We start from the raw sequence: 23693 nt of genomic DNA, 5'->3' as shown, positions 1-23693 counted from the left end.
GTTCTGCGTTGTGTCATTTGTTTGAATGTGTGTCCTTGTATGCAGAAGAGTGCTGTTCACAGTTACATGACGTTTTGTTACTAAATATACGTGCGCATGATATTGGACACTGCTGCTTGATATTTTGGTAAAATCTGTCAGTGTTGCATGCATCTTTTAGTATTCATTTTAACAAAAGCAGTAAGCTACAAAGGTGTATTTCATTGTTCTTGCATGCATAATTTCCAAAAGGGTAATCTAAGAAGGTGGACTAATTAGCATTGTAATTGGAGACCGAGGTCATTTGTGAACAGCCCTATTCATCTGTGATATAGAAATGTTGAATTCAAGCAAGTTTGAAAGTGTGGTTGTTTGATGTGGTTTAAACTGGGAAAGCTGACATTTTTAGCTCATATTTGGTCTTGTATATAAATACCAAAAAGAGCTTATATGATGAGTCGGTGGCGTCTGTATGTTTGTGGGTATGTATGTGCGGATGTATGTCCGTCACACACAAAGGCTCCCATACCGCCAGAGCTACCATCTCAGTATTTGGTGTACAGGTAGATGCAGGGGTTGAGATGTGAATTTGTTCAAATGAATACATCAGTGTCAAAAATGTGCAAATGAGGTAAGAAAAAGTGAATTGTGCAAAGGTACAAGAGTGAGCGCATGCCAGTAAGAAACAGGCCAACTCCTCTATCTTGAGTCATTTCCTGTCATTGTTTATGAACTGTTACATTATAACAGACCTGCTCAAACCATATAGACAGTTGGGGGGGGGGGGGGGGGGACCGTCTATACTTAACTAAGAGGGGCTTGTTTCTGCTATGCATGTTGCTAAAGTTGACCTCCAGTACCTAAAGTTTCAGACCTTATTTTTGTCATTCTTGTTTTCTGGTTTAAATATTTCTTGTTTTTCTGGTTGTACTGTGCAGAAATCATTGTCATAACATCAACATAGAATTTTCCTCCACTGAACAGATAGAAACAACATTTATTATTGATCATTAGTAACCCATACTGGTATATACCAATTCTGATCAAATTTGAGCGACACCGTATAATTGCGGTATTTTTTGCCTGTGTGGGTCAGTTTCTTGAATTAACCATATTTTGCACATTTTTGAACTAAAGTATAAAAATAAAATTTCTCCACAGGAAAAAAAGATGTATAAATCAATAAATACTACAAATGTAGTTTCAAACGTAAAAAATCACATTTTCCAATAGACATTCACAGACCAAACATATTTGCAAACTGAATTCTCATTGCTCTTAATAATTCATCCATGCGTAATTTTCAATATAATTTGGGAAATCATTTAAGGCGATACTGAAGGATTCAGAGTGCGCGTTGGTTGCTATCGCTGGCAACGTTCCAAACGCACACTTTTGCATGTGCAAAATCATACCGTTCCGTTGTTTTCTATGGATTTTCGACTCCTGGTATTTTGAAAATGCTCAAAATCTTTCAACTCTCTTCCTGCAGCCATGTTGACATTGGACGATGGGTATATTTCATGTCTTTGTATTAAAATTCTATTGAACGAGCACAGGACAAAGTATTCCAAAATGAAATTGCTTTATTTACATGACATAAAATATTTCCAAACACACGCAAACAAGCAAGCATGTTAGCAGAGACATTCAAGTAGTCTGACTATAATGAAATTGAATTCTAGAAGCATGATGCACATGTACAAGGGACCAATATAACTAAAATCGTTTTTCTAACAATTTTGATACTAGTAATCACATTTAAAAGAAAACACAAATGTTTACATATATTTACAGGATTTTGTTTTTACATTAATATACTTTCTCAGTAAATAGTACTTTACATATAAAATGACAGGAAATTGGCTATAGAAAAAGCTTTAATAGTTTGGATCTGAGATATCCGTGAGTGTTTCTTCGTGGATTTCCTTTTCCCACTGTGAAAGCTGTTCAATGAAGGCTCTGTTTGGACGAATGGTTGGTTTGCAGTCTTCAACATGTCTGTATGCATCCTAAATTGAATGAAAACAAGAATGCATTCAAAATTCAGAATTGATCAGGTAAGTAATGTACTCACACATACAATCCAATCAAGACACCGTAATCAAATTCCCTTGTCACGTAGGAATTTGGTCATCTATTGGTGCAAAACAAGGTACAACTAAAGCTGCATCATGTTGATAACATTCTACGAATACACATGGCAGACGTGTGCCTATCACCATACATGCTGATACAAATTCAACAAAGACCAGGTAACTTTACAGTAACTATAGACAGTCTTCCACTGTATTGTGTATAGTAAAAATTATCTTTACTGTATCTTTTCCTACAGAATCATCATGATATATGTATGGCTGGTTAGTCTTTCAGACAGAGGTGAAAACAGCTGAAATTGTGGTGTGGGAAGAAACCTTCAGACCAGGCTCACTAGTTTATATAATATTTGGCCATAACTTACCTCCAGACTCCACTTGTAGAAGTACATAAGATATGCCACTACGATTGTAACACTCCGACTGATGCCTAGCTCACTGTATACTAAGACAACTTTACCCTTTTTGGAATGTGATTCTGTAGAACAAAAGAAAATACATTCATTGCATGACAAAAATGTTTCAGTCAAGAGACAAAATGGTTTCAGAGATGTTGTATTTCAGGTCTCTGGTGACAGATTACCAGAAACAACAGATACGGTCTTTTTTTTATTCTTTATAATCGCACTATCAATAACCAGTGTCAGCCATCTTTAAAGAATACTGCAACCTGGTAGTGCCTCTTGCTGATATATCGGCAACTTTGATTGAAATGAAGACAGATGTTTAGTTTGGACTCAGAGATTCAGGAATGGGGAAGTCTGCATGTACTATCTACGTACAGACCCATGGTTAACTTACCAATGAACTGACAGGCTGATTGGAAATGGACAGAGAGATCAGCTTCATTGTCATCAGTGACTGCAAGCTGTAAAGTGTCACACTGTTCTGCTGAGCCACTGAAAAAAAAGGCAACATAGATCAGTGTAAATGACGTTAATCATTACACTCTACAACTCTTTGAAAGTATGCAAGATAATTGTGGTGATTAAAACCAGGATGAAGATGATGCACTTTACATAATTGATTTGCAATCGATCAATCACTTTATGTAACGCACTTCATGATAATTACCAACATTTACATGTAGATGATATTAAAAGGGCACACAGTGCCAGTTCACCATGTGTGAGAAAGAGTGCCACACATGTATTTGTATACTATTGGTGTTGATAAGAATTTGGATGGACTGCGCGATACAACGAAAACCATGAGCTGAAGCGTACATAGAAATGTATGAGCATTCCTCATTCCTGTGTACACGTTTATCCACATGTATTTGATTTTACTGCTGTGGTATAACAGCACCCGCTTTCTGTTGAATACTGCAGTAGTCAGAGTGACAGGTTTTTCAGAGTAAGCCTATTAGCGTGGTGAATATAATAGACTTTGTCACTGTAATAGAGCTGTACACGTGGATGTGGATCTTGCCACTCTGTTTAGATACAAACTCACTCATGGTTTGCTAGTGATTAATTGTACGAAGTAAGCTAAACAACTCAAATTTTGCTGAGCTCAAAATTTGCTGTTACAATGACTCACATAGGAAACTATTGATGGTTTGTAGGCAAAAATAATTCTTTGTAAACAGAAATATTGGCACATTCCCATCTGACATGACCTGTACTTTACATACACAGTAGATTTTGCAAGGAATGTAAATTATATCAGAGACCAGGCACTACACTACACTACTGAAAAGCTTGATATTTACTTAATACAGACTTTAAGAACCTTCCTAATCTGGTATGACAAAATCTTCATAAAAAATAAAGAGAAAAAAGAAACCTTATACTTGATGTTGTTTAGGAAATATCCTTTGGTCATGTGACACTATAGCGACAACTTCAGGTAAATTTGACAATCAGAGCTTATCGTGACCATGCCAAAGGAACCAACGCTGTTACAAAGATATTCATCTAGCATGGAAGATACTCATACTGAGAGTTCTTGCAACCAATTTGGCAGCACAAATTGCAAATGTTTACAATACTCACAGCTCATCATTTTGCAATGTAACATTCACTCTGGCTTTGATCTTCAAATCTTTCTGCACCACAGCACTACAAGATTGTTCATAATCCCCCAAATACACCTGACCCGGAAGGACTTCAATTGGATACGTCTTGAGATCATCAAGCTCTCGTGGCATGTAAATGATTTTCTGTGTTCTGAGGAATGGATACAATGCTGAGAAATCTTCATAGCCTCCTCTAAGAATTTTCACTGGATTTTTGCTTCCCATCTCTGACATAACTTGCGCACAATCAATGGCAGGTCCTGTTTGAAAATGAAAGAATGCATTGAGTATTGTATGTTCTTCCTGCACTGTAAAATCTATTATCAAGAACAGATCACAGTAGTTGAAGATATGTTTACTCAACATAGTGACTTACATGAGAAGAAAAACATTCTGAACAAAAAATTGTTTCCAACAAACTTAAAGCAAACGGTTATTGACTAAAACCACTGCTGGTAAAGAGAAGAACCATTGGCAATCACTAGTAAGTTCTATCCACCTCAGTACCCTATGTCCATTTTCACATTTTGCAAAAAAGTGTACAGAATGTTAGTGTTTTCAGCAAGAGTACCAGTGTTGAATCTCACAAAATGGGTGTCAGTAGGTTGGTAATTCTGCAATTGTTACTGTGAGTAATCAATACAAAAATGTCACTTGTTATATGCCAAACACACATTCTACGCTTGTAAGATGGATTTATTTTTCTTTTTTCATCGTGAAGTCAGCAGCTTCAGTTTGCTGTATAAGATATATTTTAATCAAGCTTTGAAGAAAACAATGTTGCAGTCATAGATATTTTTTCCATCCGTAAAATTTTGTCTGAGAATTCTGGTAGCACTCTAGTCACTAGCCAGGAAATAACTTATGCTTTCTGCCTTCTCCCACTATGCACCTTGAAGTGAAATACTTTGACTTTTCCTCAAACTTTCCTCAGTGAAACTTTCATTCATTCTCTTGCCAAATCAGGTTCACCATGCAAAATTTGGTACTAGAGAAACAAATTACTTAACATTTACTGATATTTTAAATTCAAAATGGCCACCATTCCAGTGTTAATTCTCTGGTGAAAAACTAAGCTGGTTAAAATTTTTCTTACCCAAGGAGCTTTAAAAAAGGGCCTCCACGGTTGGTAGACCAGCAAGTACCCTAAAATTTTAAGAGTCTGAATATCTGTCCCTGAGGTGCTTTCTATGTTAAATTGTTCTCATTTGTAGAAATTGATGCTTTATTCTAATAGTCCACTTTCACCTACCTGATTCTGCCAGACTCCTTGTGCTGTTATCAATAACTACTACATGTGTTTTACATTCCAATTCAGCATCATAGGGTACCAGGAATTCCTCATTCTCTGTCTGCGAGAAGGAAAGCACAATAAGTGCAGATCTAATTTTATTTATGGACAAATTTCAAAAGACAATGATGAACACAGTGTTCTCCCAGACCAATTCTAGAGTGGTGGCTGCCACTCTTTAATTTTTGGTAAACAATAGAAACTTATTGCCATAACAATTATAATTAATATTGTTATGAAAATTTGCAACCAGAAAATAGCTATGAAAGAGAGTTTTATGGGTCCATATATACTATCATGAAATATTCTGTCTGGATGAAGTATGGCATTTCATCAGTTCAGTTCTTTATCACTTGCAAATTCAAGAGATAGTCAGAAGTAAATCTAAAGAGGAAGTCTATGGAATTATAAATCTATGCATTGTACTTTTTTAAAACCAACTGAGGTCAAGGGTCAAAGGTTGGTTTATGGTATTTACCTTATGTTTACAACGGTGATGTTCTTTCGCTATCTCAAATATTTTTAGTTTTTATGACAGTTGAATTTAATGCTTTGTGAAAATGTCCACAATAATCAGACCTACCACAAACAGAATCACTGAAACACAAATGTGACAGCTTAGGAAATCACATCAATAATTCAAAAAATTCTAAAATCTTTACTTACCCTAGGGGCTTTCTTTGATGTGATGATGTGACTTTCATTGTATTCGTGTTCTTTTCTTGCATCTGCAGAGAAACAAAAAAGAGTTGATAAGGATTATCTGCAGATCATAACACTACTGTAGTACTATCAATAATATTACTAAATTTATAGCACACTGCCAAAGAAGGAACAATTTAGTGTTAGAGAGAAATTATTTACCTCAACACTTTCTACATTACTTAACGTCATTTTATCACATTTAGCTATATTCTCTTACTGCTACACTAACGCGGTTCATTATGTGCCTTTTAATGCCGCCAAAGTCAATTACTCTAGGGATTATCAATGGAATGTACAACACTCTCCTCAGTGCAACCTTCAAGATTATCTGATACCTTCAGGGCATCTATTTACAAAGTCAGTTTTGCAGGGTGTATTCACGTCAAACTCTGGCATTTTCTCCGATTAGAGGTCAGGCTTACGGGGAATTATGATTTCCATGCTGCAAAAACAAGCTTATAATAATGTATAGGGAGTGAATATTAATAAGTGCTATCACTATACTGCTAGCATACTCACCTAAAAGCAGAAGATAGTTCGGATCGCTGAGACAGGGATATGCCGTCGTTCCCTGCTGTAAAATATTATAGAGTTCCGTGGGTTCACACATCGTCATTCCCGACATCTTTCCGTTTCAAGGTCAGACAACCAACAGAATTAAAGTTATGATCAACTGAATATTAGACGAATATAGGATGTAAGCTGAAGTATTGCATGTAATCACAACATGACAGCTCCGTGTGTTCGTATCGTTCGACCAAAAAGACGGAGCCTTGTAACAATGAATCCAAACATTAGAAACATCCGCTGGTAGAACTATATAGTCCGTTGGAATGTGAAGTTAGATTGATATCGCGCATATGGAATTAAATGTTGTCATATAACGTGAAATTAGTGATATGATATAATATGAATCTGCGTTTGGAATTTTGTCCAGAACGACTGTAAAATAAATGGTATGATATCTTTATATATCAATCCGCTTTGGTAATGTACTTCCTGGAGATGTCTTGGATACCATTGTGGTGGATCGTGGGTAACGCCAGTGGGGGCGCTGCTCTACTGTCTCTATCGTCGACGCGTCAGACGGCCAGACAGACAGTACCTGATCGTCAGGCCAATACAATACCGTTTTGCGTTTTGCCCACAATAGCTTCTAGGTTTCTTTCCCTGTTTTGTTGGGATAGCGGATACCTTTTCAAGTCGGATTATGGTTTCAAACCAATTACTTTTGATTGTTTCGTATGCATTATGATATGTTTTTCCTAAAACACCAAGAAATTTCATCATTTTCATACCCTACTTTCTTTACACGGTCGCGGTTCAATTAGGCCTAAATGAACAGAAAAGGAGACGTTCCATTTCCATTGGGTTAGGAAACAATCAGCAAATGATATCCATTTGCCGGAGACATACAGTTCATCTTTTGATAATATTTTGCGATCTACTGCATTGTCGAACCACTGATAACCGACATTTTTCAATACTTTTGAAATAATATTTTAATGGTGAGTTTATTGAATAAAATTCTCCAGGCGGTTATAAACGAAAGGTTAATTGTGGTCAAATGACTTCTGGTTAGTCAGTCATTAATTTTTTCAACATTTACGTTCGAACCACTAGAATGCACAAAATATTCTGTTCAAACTTATTAATACCATTAAGTGTTAGGGATAATATTTCCATAGACTGAAATTTCGAAGTATTGTTCGATCAACATCTTCACAGAATTGACAGGTGGTAACTATCCGGTAAAGGTAAAAGTTGTCAAAAACGTGAACGTGTAAAGTTTAAAGTAATATCATGATGTCTTGGGAATTATGAATCCCAACAAAATTCGTTTTACTCGGTGTATTTTCCATTCTTTGCACGACCCTTTCCCAACTTTGATATTGGTGCACCCATCAAATGAAAACAAAGCATGGCAAGAAAAATTACCACGAAATTTAGTTGGGTAATCTACACGCAGAAAGTGAAATAGAGAAAACAACGAATGGGAGACACCGATGTCATTAAGACGGCTTACATGATATTTGCAGGGTTAAAACACAAGCTACTTATTATACGATTTGCTATAGAGAGACCACACGAGCTCGGTGAAAGAAGAAATGCTTACTCCCAGTAGTAAAAATGAGACAATGACATCATTATAAGAAGCACGTACATGCTTATCAACTTCATACATCGACTGCTAATGTCACAGACTACAGATTTACATGGAATTTGAAGAAGGAAGTTTTATAGAAATTTATAACAATAAAAATATGGAAAGATACAATCTATTAAATCATTTACTCGTGCTAGCATAAACACGTTGTTGTGTACGTCACAGGCAGTACACTCAGTGTGACATTTTTCGGACAAGGTAGTAAATTTCGCCCAAAGTCGTTTTGTAAATGACCAGCAATACGAAATCTTATTACCATACCTTTCGAAACTTTATTGTGGTTATCCTCAAACTCAGTTGACACGACGGGAGTGATATTTCGGGTCAAAGTTGCCAAAGTTTTGACCCCATGTCGATGGCGTAGTAATCGGACTGCAATCCCAGAAATCGGACGTCGTGTTTGGAATGTGATTAGGAGCTAAGTATTGATAATTTGAAACTTCAAACCACCGATTTTTAATTTCGATGTGTTTAGAAAACTGTATATAAGAATATTTCATTATAATTAGTTATGTTTAATCCATGGACGACTCAACTATATTTCGACGTGTATAGCGCTTCGATATCGGACACGGGCTGTCTCCGTGTGTGTTGCTTTCGGCACCTTGTATCGTACGGTGTGGCTAACTTCGCTAAGTTTGTTCAGCGAGTATTACTTATAATTGTTTCCATTGCATATTTTGTTTGTATTAGAATCGCACAGGCATTATTTAATAAAATAGCAAGTATATTTCATCGTATGGAATCATTTACCTGTCAAGGTTTTACGCAGTAAGTCACTTACTACGTTTACACAATTATGCCAAATATTGTCTGTCCGAAAACTTGTACACTTCTTACGTTCATTAAATGTACTTTTTTTCTCGAAACAACTGCGCAGTTTTTGTTAAAACTACATGCAATCGTAGCGAACAATGTAAAGAATATTTTCAAAATCATTATTCTCCCCACATTCAAAATTCAATGCTAAATCAGGACTTTAGTCAAAATTTCAGTTACTTCGACCTGACGGCAGTATGTTGACAGTATCACTGACGCGGTGTCAGACGACAATTTGTGACCGCCGCTCGTAGCGAACTCAATAGCTTCTACCAAAAAAACTATCGAAAACGGGACAACAGTGTCACCTGACTTAATATGAGGTCACATGACCTGTAAAACGCTATCGATACGGAGCGAAGTGAGTGTAACTAACAGCATGTCACTAAATGTCCGAAAACTGAGGTCGTCCGAAAACTGTCACACTGAGTGTATTGATCTCACGGACACCTGCGATTCCTAATTCCATTGAAGTTACTGATGAAATTCAAGTGCGATGTACACTTTCATTGCGATTAACGCCTTTTCCATCATCGATTCGTTCAAATTGGGTATCTTAGATTTCTGCGATGATTCAAAGGAATTCGGAAGTCAGAATTTGCAATCATAACACAGGGAATAGAGTAATCTTGTTGTTGTTGTTATTGTTGTTGTTGATGGTGATGATGATGATGATGATGACGATAATAAAAATATTAAAAAACAATGTGTCATTCCTTGCTGTTGTTTGTCGATGTTGTAGATAATTGTAAAAGAAAACTGTAATCGTGACAAAAAAACGACGTAGGTCGCCCAACGTCACTCCCGTCATAATAGACACATTGTTTTTTAACATTTTTTATTATCGTCATCAACATCACCATCATCATCATCACCACCACCATCAACAACAACAACAACAACAACAACAACAACAAGATTACTCTATTCCCTGTGATCATAACTCATTTTCCGATTCAAGACTCTTGTCTCCTCTCGTCGGTTTTGGATTTCTTCATGCATCTTACTGCACCAGTGTTGCAAAAACAACCGGAACAAATCATTAGTTTTAATTCTTTACTGTAAAACGATGAAGAGATTCGAACTCATCATTTACTCGTGCGAGTAATATAAATCGTGTAACGTGGGCGTATAGCTCGCAAGGTCACCAGCGATCTCAGTATACTTTCCACTTGCTTTGTAGGCCCATTTCCGTTTTGCCTCACGTTTCTGTCATCTATTTTATTGGAATTGAACTCAGCTGTCTACGTATAAACTTATCTTTCTACGATGTATCTTGGAAACATTAGAATTTTTGCAATCAAGATCACAACTCTTATTTTGGTTCAATTAAGGGACTGGTCACTTTCTTCGGCCTTGGGCGGTGCATTCATGGTGGGGTCACCCTGTTTTCGACTTTGGTGATGGGGTCATCAAGTTTTTGAAATGCCCAAGGGGGCGGGATTCAGTGTGTTTTTGAATTTCGACATGGGCTCATACTTGCCTAATATGCATCGTGCTAGCCACGAATTTCATCATTCAGTTGCATTTGTCGGCGCTCCTTTTATATATATATTCACACCTTTTATTTTATGTTGTCGCAGGGGTCAACCTGTTTTCGAAAGTTGGAACAGGGGGATCAGCCATTTTTTGACGTCGGCGAAAAATAATATTCCCCGGCCGAAGAAACTTACTAGTCCCTAAGACTTGTTTTTCGTTAGCGAAGATAGACACATTAGGTACGATGATGACAATAGTTTTAAAATGTTACAAAGACTGACAAGATATCCGGTAGCACAGTTTACATAATACAGCACATGGCGTTGCGAAGATAATCGGCACAAAATTATTTTTTTTTGGCTTTATTATTGTAAAACGACAAGAAACGAAGAAGTCGATTCGCTGTAAAAGTGTCCATTGTCAATGGTTAAAGGTTGATATGTGTGCAAGAAATTAGATTTTGGAATTTCACCGAAATGCTGATTCACTATACACTGGAGTCTATGAGAAAACTAAGAATAATTTTTTTACAATGCTAAACTAAATTAATTTGTGCTTTTATAGGTGTTTGATAATTGATACAAATGTACTTGATTCAAATAGGGTATTTAAAAGTTCAGATGTGGACAACAATTATGATATTGGAATTTCACCTAAAAGTATTATTTAACTTTCCATGGTACTAGTAGTCTCAGTTCAGGTAACTGTTAAATAATTTCTCTGACAAAACTTGCTATATCTCTAATGTAAGTAATAGGAATTGTTCATTGCCCTCAGTGCTGTGAGCTTGATTTACAATAAGACAAGCCTCAGAGTTGTCAAGTCAAGATGTTCATGTGACAGATAATTATACTTTTGTTCAGATTTACAGGTGAATAACTTCAGAGAATGAAATCATGCAACGAATCATTTTTATCTCCCAGAATATTTCTGAACACTGAAACTGCTTTTTGACGGGATGGATACTTATGAAAATTAAGTGACCCCCTCGGAGCTATTTGAAAAATACATGACCCCCTTTGCAGTTTTCAAAATTGAGGTGACCCCCCCTGGATTTTGCCGGCCCACTCCCGGCCATAATAACTGAACGCTCCCTTAGCAGAAACGCTGTAAATGTCATTTCGTCATCTTTCGTACACTCGCTTGCGAATTAGATAGGCCAAGACCATTCGGATCCATAATACACCATAGTCAGAGGTGCCAGACTTAAAACTACTGGTATGTCAAACAAATAACTTGAATAGGCCCATAGACTAGTTTGCACTGAGCGAAAAAAACTTTGTTTCAATAAAATTGGAAAAAATGCCAGAGTTTATACAGCTAAACAAAGTGGGTTGTTTACTCCTTGTGATAGCACCTATGTTTTTATCGATCATAGAGCCACGGAGTGATAAGGCTGCGTTCAAAAAAACGGGGGGGGGGGGGGGCTGGAGGAATCGCGATTGAAATTTATTTTTTTTCAGATCCCCCCTCAATACCCTCAAAAATTTTCAAGTTCCCCTCAATACCCTAAAAAATGTTCAAGTCCCCCCCCCCCACCAAATTACCATATAGCCGCATATTTATTACGAACACACGCAGAGTAAAAATAAACATGTATTGTGTAGTTCTGCACGCAGATGTTCAACACTTCCTCTTATCAGCAGGTTTTTAGCGCCATATACCTAGGTCAAGTTCTTAAATTGATTCATTTTTAAATGCATCAGTGGACTTTTTGGATTTTTCAGTCTAAGCCGACTTGAGTTTATCCAGCTCTGGCCAGGGCACTGGCACCAGCTGAAAAGCACAAAAAATGACAATCATGAGAGAGAGAGTATGAAAATTGTGTATTCCTGGCTACGTTTTACCAAATTGTGACAAACGAGCACAGCGACCTACCAAAAACATTTTTTTTTCACTTAGATGCAACTTATGAAATGTTTTACAAAATTGACATTCCTGGAAGGTTAAAATATTCCATCAAATCAATGTTTTAATCTCATAAATTTTGGATGTAATAATGGCAAATTTGATAAAAAGTAAATGATTCCATTTAGTCACACATTTTTCCATTTAAATTACAGTCTTTTCTGTTCAAAGTTTTACTTTTGTGTTATTTTACAATGAGATATGAAAATTTCATTCTCTGCATGAACTTGAAATGAATGGTTTTATATATAGATTTTAAGTGATTTTAGAAAAACTGATTTTCATCGTACATTAGTATGAGATCAAGTATGGTGACCCCCATCTTTTTTCTCTAATATTTGATTGTTCTCATATGCCAGAATTCAAAAATCCATGGTAACTGTTAGTCCCCTAGTCTTCTTGTTGCTCTCTGGCTGGATCTTGTGTACAAGTAGATGTATGTTTCACTGTCAATTGAGTGTCCTATGACCGAAACTCTTCTTAAACTACATCAGAGTCAGAGCTACATGTATCACTGTCACTGCCAGTATGTAGTAGCAGGGCAGTAGTTGTGTGAACTTTTTATTTTGATAATATTTTTGTTCAGTTTATACAACTGCGTTCTTGTTCTACTCCCTACAGCATGTTGAGCTGTCCAGTATTCAGCTTGCAACACAGCCTACGCGTACAGTGCATTTGTATCATATCACCAATATTTAGACAAACTGGCTTTGTTGACAAACTGAATATTGTGTTTTTACAGCATGCTGTAGAGAGGCACAAAGAAACCGTGTATGATACATTGCATAGAAATATTGACAAACTTATCAACAGTTGCAGCTCCTGCCACCATAACAAGGCCAACTTGTTTTACGAAAATTTAATGGCATTCATACATTTTTAGATTTTTTCGAAATTAAAGGCATAAAATGCGACAAAACAGTTTTAGATTTTGATTAATTATTACTAATATTAGAACCATTGGACGACATCAAAATGTTTGGAGTATAAATATTTTCAGGTCTCCCTATAGGCAGAGCAAAACTTTCAAGTCCCCCCCCCGACTACCCCAAAAATTTTCGAATCCCCCCTGAATTCCTCCAGCCCCCCCCCCTCATCATTTTTTTGAATGCGGCCTAAAGCTTTCAATTTCATAAACATCCAACTTTAAGAGTTAAATTGTCCTAGAAAATGGTGAAAATGTACAGAAAGAAATATGACCATGAAGTCCACACTAGTCCACAGTGAAAAATTCTCAATAGAAAGACAAACATTTAAAAGATTTTGTTGCAAGATAATTAATTGAACTTGCAAAGGATTTAAGTGGCAGAAAATAACTTTTATCCTACGTGGCTCTTCAGAGAATTATACAAGAATGAATTCTGTTGAGAAATCGATAAGCTATTCGGACTGTTTTAAACGAAATTTGATTTTGTAATTGCATCATGTCATTCTCGGTATGACTGTCAAAGTGCGTGTATGAAGGTGTCACATTATGGCGCCCTCTATATCATAAATGGATAAATACAATAGTTTTTGCACATGCGCAGTTATCATCCGCCATCTTGGATTGGGGGCTCGAAATTATTTGTGATCGCAAAACTTTTCCCAAATAGTAGTGGAATTATACAAACTTTTCAAAAATGTTTTCAAGATTGATTAGACCAAGTGCAGTTTGCGGCTTTGCAAGGAACTTTTCCACTTCAAATGGGGTAAGTGAATTATTTTTTTCAGTTACCTAGTTCGAGCACAATGCCGGTTCACCGGTACAACTCACTGTGCACGTGCAATCTGCATGCTACCCCGCGTGTCCGACTGCAGAAACATTAAAGCCATCAAATGGGTTTTTTCCACAGATTCTCAGTTAGTGAACTCATTGTTCATCCAGGGTTTCATTAGAGCATGGAGGTAGAAAGAAAGACCAGTTATCGCTCGAGTAAATGACAGGAAACTGTTGACTGGCTTACCACTGCCTCTGTTGTATTCTATTGCCAGAGCGTCAATCCAAGGCATTTTATAGCCGATCGAGAGAGAAGCAGAGCAAGGGAAAGTTGCAGTGTTTCCTTAAGTATGGATGTCCTATTACATCCATAGTGATAGGAATTTAAATTGATGCGAAATTGCTCCACTGCATCATGAAGTAGTCATGTCAATGTGAACCCCCACCCACGCTCTTTGGAAGCCAGTAGTGTCAAATATGTCGAATGACCCCACCCCCTGGGCAAGACAATGAAGAAAATCGCCATGTGGGGACACTAAGTAGACTACCATGTTACAGTTCCCTGCCATAGGTCCGTGAAACACACTGATAAGGGACACAAAATTAGGTAATTGCCCACTCATCGTGCTAAGTTTTATTGCAGATCCCATATCATCCCTGCATTTGTCCTGTATCACTCGAGGTGGGCTCCCTTTAAATTGACTGCTGCAATAGCGTTGATCGCGATTTCGGATTTGTTACTAAATATAGCTGCACGCGCGCGACTTTCGGACAAATATGCTGAAATTCGGACAAACTTTGTTGTTGTATGCGCGGCTGCTGTTGCAGCTTGTTGTCTCAGTCATCAATTCATACGAATAAGTGTGACGCTAAATAGCCATTCTAACACTCGCAGGTTTTATTTTCGTCGTTTATGCGGAAAATGCGGAGAAATGTTTATTTATGCATATTAATGAAGAGAACAGTGACGTCATTTGCGATCAGCGCTATAGACCAGTGGAAAGGAAACATGTTTTTGCCAAAATATACAAAGGAAGCCTTTGCACCAGCACACCAATGAAAACACATAAACAAACAGTCCAACACATCAGGCTTATTTACCCATTTTATAATGTCTCCTGAATATAATTACAAACTGCACTGTTGTCTTAAAGGCAGGGGAGCCTATAAATACCCCCTATCTCCCTGGGGATTCATAATCCAACATGAGTGGCACATGGTAACACGTCAACGAATGCTCCCGAAAATCTGGATCTTGCAACAACCATGGTGTAAATTAAAGCACTGTTCCAACATATTACGTTTTGTGAATACTTGTGGCATCACCCTGTTGATGAAATTCTCTCGTTTTTTCCATTTTAAGTTGATTTTTTATGCCAAAACTGCTTCGATGCTGTGTTCGAAGCGTCCAACAAACAATAGATGAAAGCATTCAAACAGCTGCCAATCACGAGGGGACGCGGAAAGGTGCAAACGATCAAACATTTGTTGTGTACATCGGATCGATAACGATGTCAACAATGAATAAACGATTCTTACTACTGAACGAAAAAACTTGACCAACGGTTACTGAACACGCGCCTCAATGAATTCAGACACAAACGGACTACTTCATGGTTTCAAGCAGATTGCCTCTCCCTTTTTGTTCGTTGATATGTGTACCTGTAGGCCTATGAATGGGTGATGTGTGTGTTGACCTGCAGTACGATATTTTACGATAGATCGCTTTTGGAAGTATGTTGTGGCCTAGCCCTGCGTACGATGACGTGTATTCCCGGCGTTATACGGCCTCCCACCACAGCTCTACTGATTACCATGGACAAAACCGGCAACATGCGGATCCAATTTGGACGGAGCACGAAAACTACTTTCTAACTGTTTTCGGCCGAAATCAACTCGATTCCGATATAAATGTATGCAGCCTACCAAAACCACTCAACCGCTCACAGACTGCGAAAAAAAATGTTCAGTCTCGTGACGTCCAAAACCGTTGTTTGCTCGCGATGCACGGTCAATGGCTCATGCAGTGGACGGGCATTGTATACGTTCATGCCACGATTACATGTATACAGGTGCCATGAGCTTCATTATTTCCTGTCGGGTCGAGGCGATGAAACTAAATTGTGATTGATTCATCTCTGTCGAATTTGACCAAAAAGAGACACTTGACATAGATTATAGCATCAAATGTTGACCGTTCAGACTGAAACATGATAAAAGGTCTGAAGATCGCCGTGATCGGTGATGCTTTCTTCTCTATACGTTTTTCTGAGCTAGTTTTTTACTACAGTGTAAATTGTTCGAGTATTAGCTGACGTTTTTTTGAAAACTTTTATCAACTTTTCTTTCCCAACCAGGGCAAAACATTACCACTTTTTACTTTCATGGTAACCTAGGATGAATTAAATCGCAGATTGATAGACTCTTATGTTCTTCCTCGATTGTCTGTGACTGATTTTGCTATCCCAATATCGATATTGCGTTCGCACTCGGGTGTCTTGAAACTTACGTCATTCACTGAAATAGTTTTCGGACAAACTCAAGAAATTCGACAACTACTAACGAATAGTCGGCAAAATTTACAGAGACAAGCAATAATAATTATTGTCATTTTACCGTCTTTTTTACCATTTTGCCGTCTTTAGATAAGCGGACTCGTTTGACGGAAACAGTATATAACGATCTGAGTTCCCATATTTTACCGTAAAACGTGCGAGTGTAGTATTCAAATGAGTGAGATCAAATCTTACGCTGTTCCGAGTGATCTGAAGATTTTTTATCATATACAATAAATTGACCTTATCAAAATTACTCTGTTTTACATTGCTTGGATATTGATATTTTTTCCGTACGTTTTGACTGTTGATTTGAAGTCTTTTGATTCTCCATTGGCAGCAGCACATCTACGGTTACAACCGCCATGTGATGACCAGAGTGTGATTGTAAGTTGTTCAGAGGAAAAATCATTTTGTATTTTAGGCTTCAGTTCCAGGATTTTTCAAGATAAACAAATCATTATACATTTCCTACGTCTTTGAAACGGGGATTACGGTAATGTGATGAATGTGATGAAAATTTTGTGAACGTCTTTGCAATGTGTTCCCACGATGAGTGTGAACTGATTCTTTGTTAGTAAAAATCGTCAGAAATGGTCCAGTGACCGTGATAAAATAAACACAGATGCAAAACCATTGCGAGGAAGATAGTAAGAAATTCACATTGCAATATTTGCTGTCGTATTTCTCAGCAGGAATAATGAGTTTTTACACGTTGTGTATAAGAACAGCAAGTAGGTGTTCGGCGGTCAATTGCTTCTATCATAATGATCTTGATCGCAGCTATTTGGCGAAAAGACAACGGGTACTTATAATCTCGCAAAATTATTGATATCATGTCTTTGTGTTAAAAATTTTCGATCGGAGGCAGCTCAAATCAACAGCCGTGATATATTCGGAATCGTGTTCTCACTGGACACCGAACTACCTGCTATCAACAGTACGTTATTACCATCGGCGGTAACACATTGGTCGTAATCTTGTCTAATTCTGCCCCGCCGTTTGTACCGTCCAGAAATTCCAAAGCTAGATATTTTCACCCCGACATATAATACAGCGACCTTGCACACTAATGATCATCCACTGTTTCTGTTGTGGTTTGTTGGTTTTTTAATTTGCTCCGTGGCCCCGGTAAGATTTTTTCAATACGATACACAGTTTGAATTTTTTTCAAGGTAAATTTAGTATATTCCCAGTTTGTGGGGTAAATTTTTCTGGAGTGAAAGTTTGAGTTGACGCTGATAGAGTAGACATCGAGCCCGGCACAGTTGACTTGGACCCGGTCGGTTTAGGGTCGTTTAGTCCAGAAACCATTTGGGTGATATTTTGGTCAAAGTAATGCAGTAACAATGTACGCCAGATTCTTTGTGTTGTTTTTGTCACAACCGTCATACGCGTATACGGACGGTTTTCGATTAAAAACGGTAGTAATATCCAGTGCTCGTAAATGCGTGCAAAATTTATTCAGTGACTGTTTACGCAGCAGTCGTAAATACGACTAGGATTTACCACCACGTAACAACTGTAAACACCGCATCAACAGTCCATACAAAAATTTTGTGCTGAATCGAGGGAGATAACAATTGCGGTAGAAAAGGTCAGTCCATCATCCGTCAAAGTTGTTGATCGGAAAAATCTTCACTGAGCGCCAACTACATGAGTGGCTGTTATACACGTAGTTCTGTGGGCTTTCCACTGTCCCTTGTTACGAGCTATGTTCAAAGTGCGTCAAGCTACGAATATTTTCATGTACTGAGTTACAGACATCGGTGAAGTACCGGGTACATTGATTTTGTTCAAAACAACTGCCTGTTTGTTCCTCGTGTTGTTTTTTTGTGTCCCTAACGTCGACTGGCTCTATGTGCGTACAAACATAGCAGTCGGGATTAAGATTTCCTGGATAAATAGATTTATTCCGCCTCTGACGCAAAGATACACACTGTTTTACATGTGCCACTCCTAGGCCCTGGGATCGATTTCCATACCTTTAATAGTTCTGTATCTGTTAGTTTGAATAGAACCTAATCAAATCTCCTAGGCTGGTTTTAATTTGGAACTGTAACATGGTTTTAACTTACTTTCATGTACTGCACATACACTCAATTCTGTGAAGTAGTAAATTACCTTCCCATTATATGATGCAATGTATATTAGTCAAGAGCATTGTCAGTCAGCAATTTTCCCTTTCCCTACTTCTCCCTCTCTCGGTTATCTTATAGGGTAACTAGATCTTGCTTCTGTTTTCACCATAACAGCTGAACAGGAAAGTTGCTGTGCTAGGTGCATCTGGTGGTATTGGTCAGCCCATGTCATTACTTCTGAAACAGAGCCCTCTCATCAGTCATTTAGCCCTGTATGATATTGTCAATACCCCTGGTGTTGCTGCTGACCTTAGCCACATTGAGTCCCCAGCCAAAGTAACATCACACACTGGGCCAGAGGAGCTTGGCGATGGACTGAAGGGTTGTGAAATTGTTGTCATTCCAGCTGGAGTTCCCAGGAAGCCAGGTTGGTAAAATTGCAAAATTTGCCCTTCTTCAACTGTCCTGGTCCTGTATTTCTAATCCCATTAGCTCCTAGGTGGTTTTGTCTGGTGATATTGTTTGTGTGTGTGAGAGACAATGCATGCCCTCAGAGTTAATATTAATATGTGTTTTTTCTTGACTAAAATAATTTAATTTACTTCTGTAACTAACATGATTATTTCCTTCATCATTCAAAGACATCTATGATAATGATAGCTAATTATGCAGAAAAATAACAACAATCTTAGCCTAGTCCATAAATATATTGGCATATCCGTGTAAGATGTAACATCCCAGAGGCTAGACAGCATACCCTATGGTACTTCCATTCTCTAGGAAGTCCTTTCATACAAGGCCATTTATAAGTTCCAATTGTGTTCAGTGCTTTGCTCTTATACTTATTGTTGGTATGTTGATCTCTCATCTGCCCTCTACAGGTATGACCAGGGATGACCTCTTCAACACCAATGCATCCATTGTTCAGACTCTTGCAGAAGCCAGTGCAACCCATTGTCCCAATGCGTTAATCTGCATCATTGCAAACCCAGTAAGTATAAAACTGTATTCCCTTCAAATCAAGTACTTTCTGCTGCAGTATTTGTGGCAGGGGAAGTGAGCGGTTAAATTTCACTTTGGGATTTTCAGTCTTTATAGTGAAATTATCTTGTGTTGAACTAAAGCAATCTTGTCAGGGGAGAGTCGAGTGGAAGCACTACCAGGGTTCCCAGACCGTTTGCCCGATGGCAAGTTCCTAACATTAGGTATCAAACACATAACAACGCTTGACAGTGGCTGTTGTTGATACCCATAATCCATGTGGACAGTTGATAACAGGCATGTGTAGTCAGTTACTTCCTGACAGTACTGCCAATAAAATTGAAAGATTTTGCACATGAAAGTCATCCAGAATGTACAAATTACCGCTTTCTTCTCCAGCAGAAACTTTTTTTTTCATTTCCCTTCTATTTCCTTTTTTGTATAAGTTTTTTATTAAAGCTTTTCCATTTTCCTTACACAATACAAAGACACAAGAAAAGAAACAAAAACAAGAAAGACACACAATAGTGGCATACAGAAAAAATAAATGCTTTGAAAAAAAAAAATTAATTACACTTCTTTCAGTAATGACCATTTTGTGTTATGGATTTCTATTTTGCCATTATGTTTTGCAATATATTCCTCAACATTTCGTGTTTGTTTTAACATTGCTCTAAATCCTGGAAATATCGGTAAACACTTATGCATTTTGCACTTATACAGATATTGTTTTCCAATAATCAAAAGATGGTTTAAGATGCTTGGAAAATCCAAGGAATCAAGAATTATATGTTGTAGAGTTGGAAACTCTGAACTACTCATACGTTCTTAACACTTTATACGATTTGTGAAAATTATCCCAGAATTCTCTAGCATAAATGCAAAAATAAAAAAGAAGATCGCTTGTTTCAACTTCCCTTCGACAAAAACTACAAAGTGGATCAGTGACATTCAGAGCTTTCGTGTTAAAGAGATTGTTATTTGCGTAGAGAATACAATGTAATAGCTTAAATTGAAAGCTTCTATTTCCTTTATATCATATGAATGTATGATAATAATAGGAAGTACTATGATCTGTATATGTACATCCTGTTGCATGTCCAGCACATGTTCAGCCATCGTCAAAGGATGACCATATGTTGCATTATTTTCAGGTGAACTCAACAGTACCAATTACAGCTGAAGTTTTCAAGAAAGCCGGTGTTTACGACCCCAAGAAGATCTTTGGTGTCACAACGCTTGATATCGTCAGGGCTAATACATTCATTGCCGAAGCTAAGGGTCTTGATGTAGCACAGACCTCATGTCCAGTTGTTGGTGGCCACTCTGGTATTACCATTGTACCTCTCATCTCACAGGTGAAAATGGTTTCTCCAACTTCCTTGTCTGAGGATATTTTAGAGCAATCTCTAGAAGTATATGGTGTGAAGAAGCTCTAGTAAAATATTTACAAATGGAAGCTTACTGAGAGAATTAAACTTTCTTGACTACCTTTCTTTACGTGATGATATCTTGAAGTTAAAAAAGTCAAACCAGTTTTCAACATTTGAAAATGACAAGTATCTGGTATCTGTTGATATGCTAATAGCAGTATGTCAAATTGTCTACTCATCATATGTGGCAAACATACCTCATGGTTATGTAAATTAGCTACAAATTTGAGTCTTTTAGCAGATAATAGACATCATGATTTTTTTTTTGCAAGAGATATATGTGAATAGACCTTTCTCGACAGTATATGGTATTGGTATACGGTTTTGGATACCTTGACATACATTTTTCTCAAAAATTTTTACATACCCATCCAACAGTGTACACCAAAAGTATCTTTTGAAGCTGACGCACTAGCAAAACTTACAACACGTATACAGAATGCTGGAACTGAAGTTGTAGAAGCCAAGGCTGGAGCAGGGTCTGCCACACTCTCCATGGCTTATGCGGGAGCTAGATTCACCTTTTCTGTGAGTTTGATGTTGTCTAACTATGCATTACTACAGAGTCAATGTGTTGGTTTTTTTTTTCAAGTGGTCCAACAATTGTTATGTGTTTATTCAGAAATGTGTCATTATAGAGTTGATGTTGCATGCAGGAAAACTTGTCAAAACAACTATGAATGTATATGGTAAGAGCAGTTTCAAGAGTTGCAGTGTGCAGGTTTTTGGATGGCACCATCAGTGGTGAGATACTGTAGAGTACCGCACTGAAAGAGAACAAGATGATAGCAGTAATGGCAAATTACTTTATTTGTGTTTGATTTTTCCTTGAAAAGTCTGCCCTTTTCTAAAGATTGATTCTCTTCATCCAATGAACTATGGAAGTAAGTAGTGGGTGCTTTATTTACTGCCGAAGTATTTCTTCACACACAATTTCATGTGGTAACATAGAATTCAGAGAGTTTCTCCTATGCATAACTCTGCTACATGTATTTATTTTTACATCACAGCTATTGGAAGCACTGAATGGTAAACAAGGTGTTATTGAATGTGCATTTGTGGAGTCTGATATCACTGAAGCCAAATACTTTTCAACACCCATTCTGTTTGGTGTAAGTACTTGCCAAGTTGTTTCCCTTCATTCTGTTGAAGAATTTTGATGAGTTGCCACTGGTATAAGATTTTTATTACCATTTTATGTTGAGGTGTTTGACTGTTTAAATTGAACTCTTCTCTCAAACAGACCAATGTGCCAATATAGCAAATTCATTGTCAAGTCCAATTACTAAGAAAATGCTTGATGCCTATCCTAACATCAAACAATTTTTTCTGTTAACTTTGTGCGATTGACATCACTCAAGAATGATTGTAGAAACTGTTAATTTCAGTCTTACATCACAAACTATCATTTAACATGCCTGTTCACAAGTAAAAAGAATATTTATGTGAAACTTAGTGCTGTTTGTTCCACTAGTTGTTGAGAGATACTATTGCTCTTCTCAAAGTTGCAGGGGTTCACTTAACCCATTCAGTCACATCCATGTGAAACGGGTCCATACTCACCATTTCTAACCATGGGTTTTAGTGACATGACTATCAACCCTTTCACCACCACTTTCCTGCATATAGGTCCAACCCCTTATGAAACAATGGAATGTTCCACGAGCAGTGTCTTACCAAAACCTGTTTTCAGATCTACTCATCCTCTCAGACCTTACCTGAACTTTTCATCCGCATGTGCCTTGCTGTTATGTTTCTCACCCGACCAACTTACCTCAATTTTTACCTTGCAGACAAATGGCTTGGAGAAGAACCTTGGCCTTGGTAGTGTCTCTGACTTTGAGAGCAAACTTATTGAGGAAGCCCTGCCAGAACTGAAAAAGAACATCAAGAAGGGGGAGGACTTTGTACATGCACACTAGATTGGAGAAGTCCATCAAAACACTGCAGGAAACATAATGATAACTGAAAACTGAATACCGATTTTTTTATAGACAACACTTCTATTTAAAATCCTAACTAACAAATATAGAAATGTATATAGTAATATAGGATGGAATGAAAATCGAAAATGAAATGTCTATTTAAAGCAAAACGTGTTCTCGCCTCTGCCGTTGTCTTATTTCAGTTCTTCGTGTATGTTTTCTCAGGTTCATGTCACTTCCGAACAAAAGCTGTGGAAGCAGGAGATAACATTTTTTCTAAACTCTTTAGTTTGTTTGAAAAAATAATTTTATCATTCACAAAAAACATGCCAGTAAAAAAAGACACCTAATGCTATTGTGTGTCATATTCTATTGAATATGTTTGGAACCGTTTTTTTAATTTACATAAGTGCACATTTAGAAAATATTTTATTTTCTTCCGCAGCGTCACTCTAAGCACAGCTTCTGTGAGTGTGTTTTGTTTGGAATGTTTGTAGTCACCCTAGCTCACTGTTGATTATGTATATTGAAATAAAAAACACACAAAATAGAACA

General features: G+C 37.4%; 2 protein-coding genes across 2 annotated transcripts; one reads left to right on the top strand and one right to left on the bottom strand.

The window, feature by feature from the left end:
- Nucleotides 1-1547: 1547 nt before the first annotated feature.
- LOC139145298 (serine/threonine/tyrosine-interacting-like protein 1) lies at nucleotides 1548-6874 on the bottom strand. The gene is made up of 7 exons (XM_070716346.1): nucleotides 6611-6874; nucleotides 6053-6114; nucleotides 5348-5447; nucleotides 4073-4355; nucleotides 2877-2974; nucleotides 2441-2553; nucleotides 1548-1991 (listed from the first exon to the last, which is right to left on the bottom strand). Exons 1-7 carry the CDS (start codon nucleotides 6714-6716, stop codon nucleotides 1860-1862), a joined length of 894 nt encoding a protein of 297 aa, XP_070572447.1. The 5' UTR covers nucleotides 6717-6874; the 3' UTR covers nucleotides 1548-1859.
- A 7108-nt stretch (nucleotides 6875-13982) lies between these two features.
- LOC139145297 (malate dehydrogenase, mitochondrial-like) lies at nucleotides 13983-23693 on the top strand. The gene is made up of 7 exons (XM_070716345.1): nucleotides 13983-14155; nucleotides 18974-19226; nucleotides 19681-19790; nucleotides 20935-21138; nucleotides 21592-21741; nucleotides 22224-22325; nucleotides 23007-23693. The coding sequence occupies exons 1-7, from the start codon at nucleotides 14087-14089 to the stop codon at nucleotides 23133-23135; spliced, it is 1017 nt and encodes a 338-aa protein (XP_070572446.1). The 5' UTR covers nucleotides 13983-14086; the 3' UTR covers nucleotides 23136-23693.

Source organism: Ptychodera flava, chromosome 12 (genome assembly GCF_041260155.1).
Source record: "Ptychodera flava strain L36383 chromosome 12, AS_Pfla_20210202, whole genome shotgun sequence".
Taxonomy (NCBI): Eukaryota; Metazoa; Hemichordata; class Enteropneusta; family Ptychoderidae; genus Ptychodera; species Ptychodera flava.
Note: the sequence above shows the minus strand (reverse complement) of the source record. Positions and strands in the feature narration are given on the sequence as shown.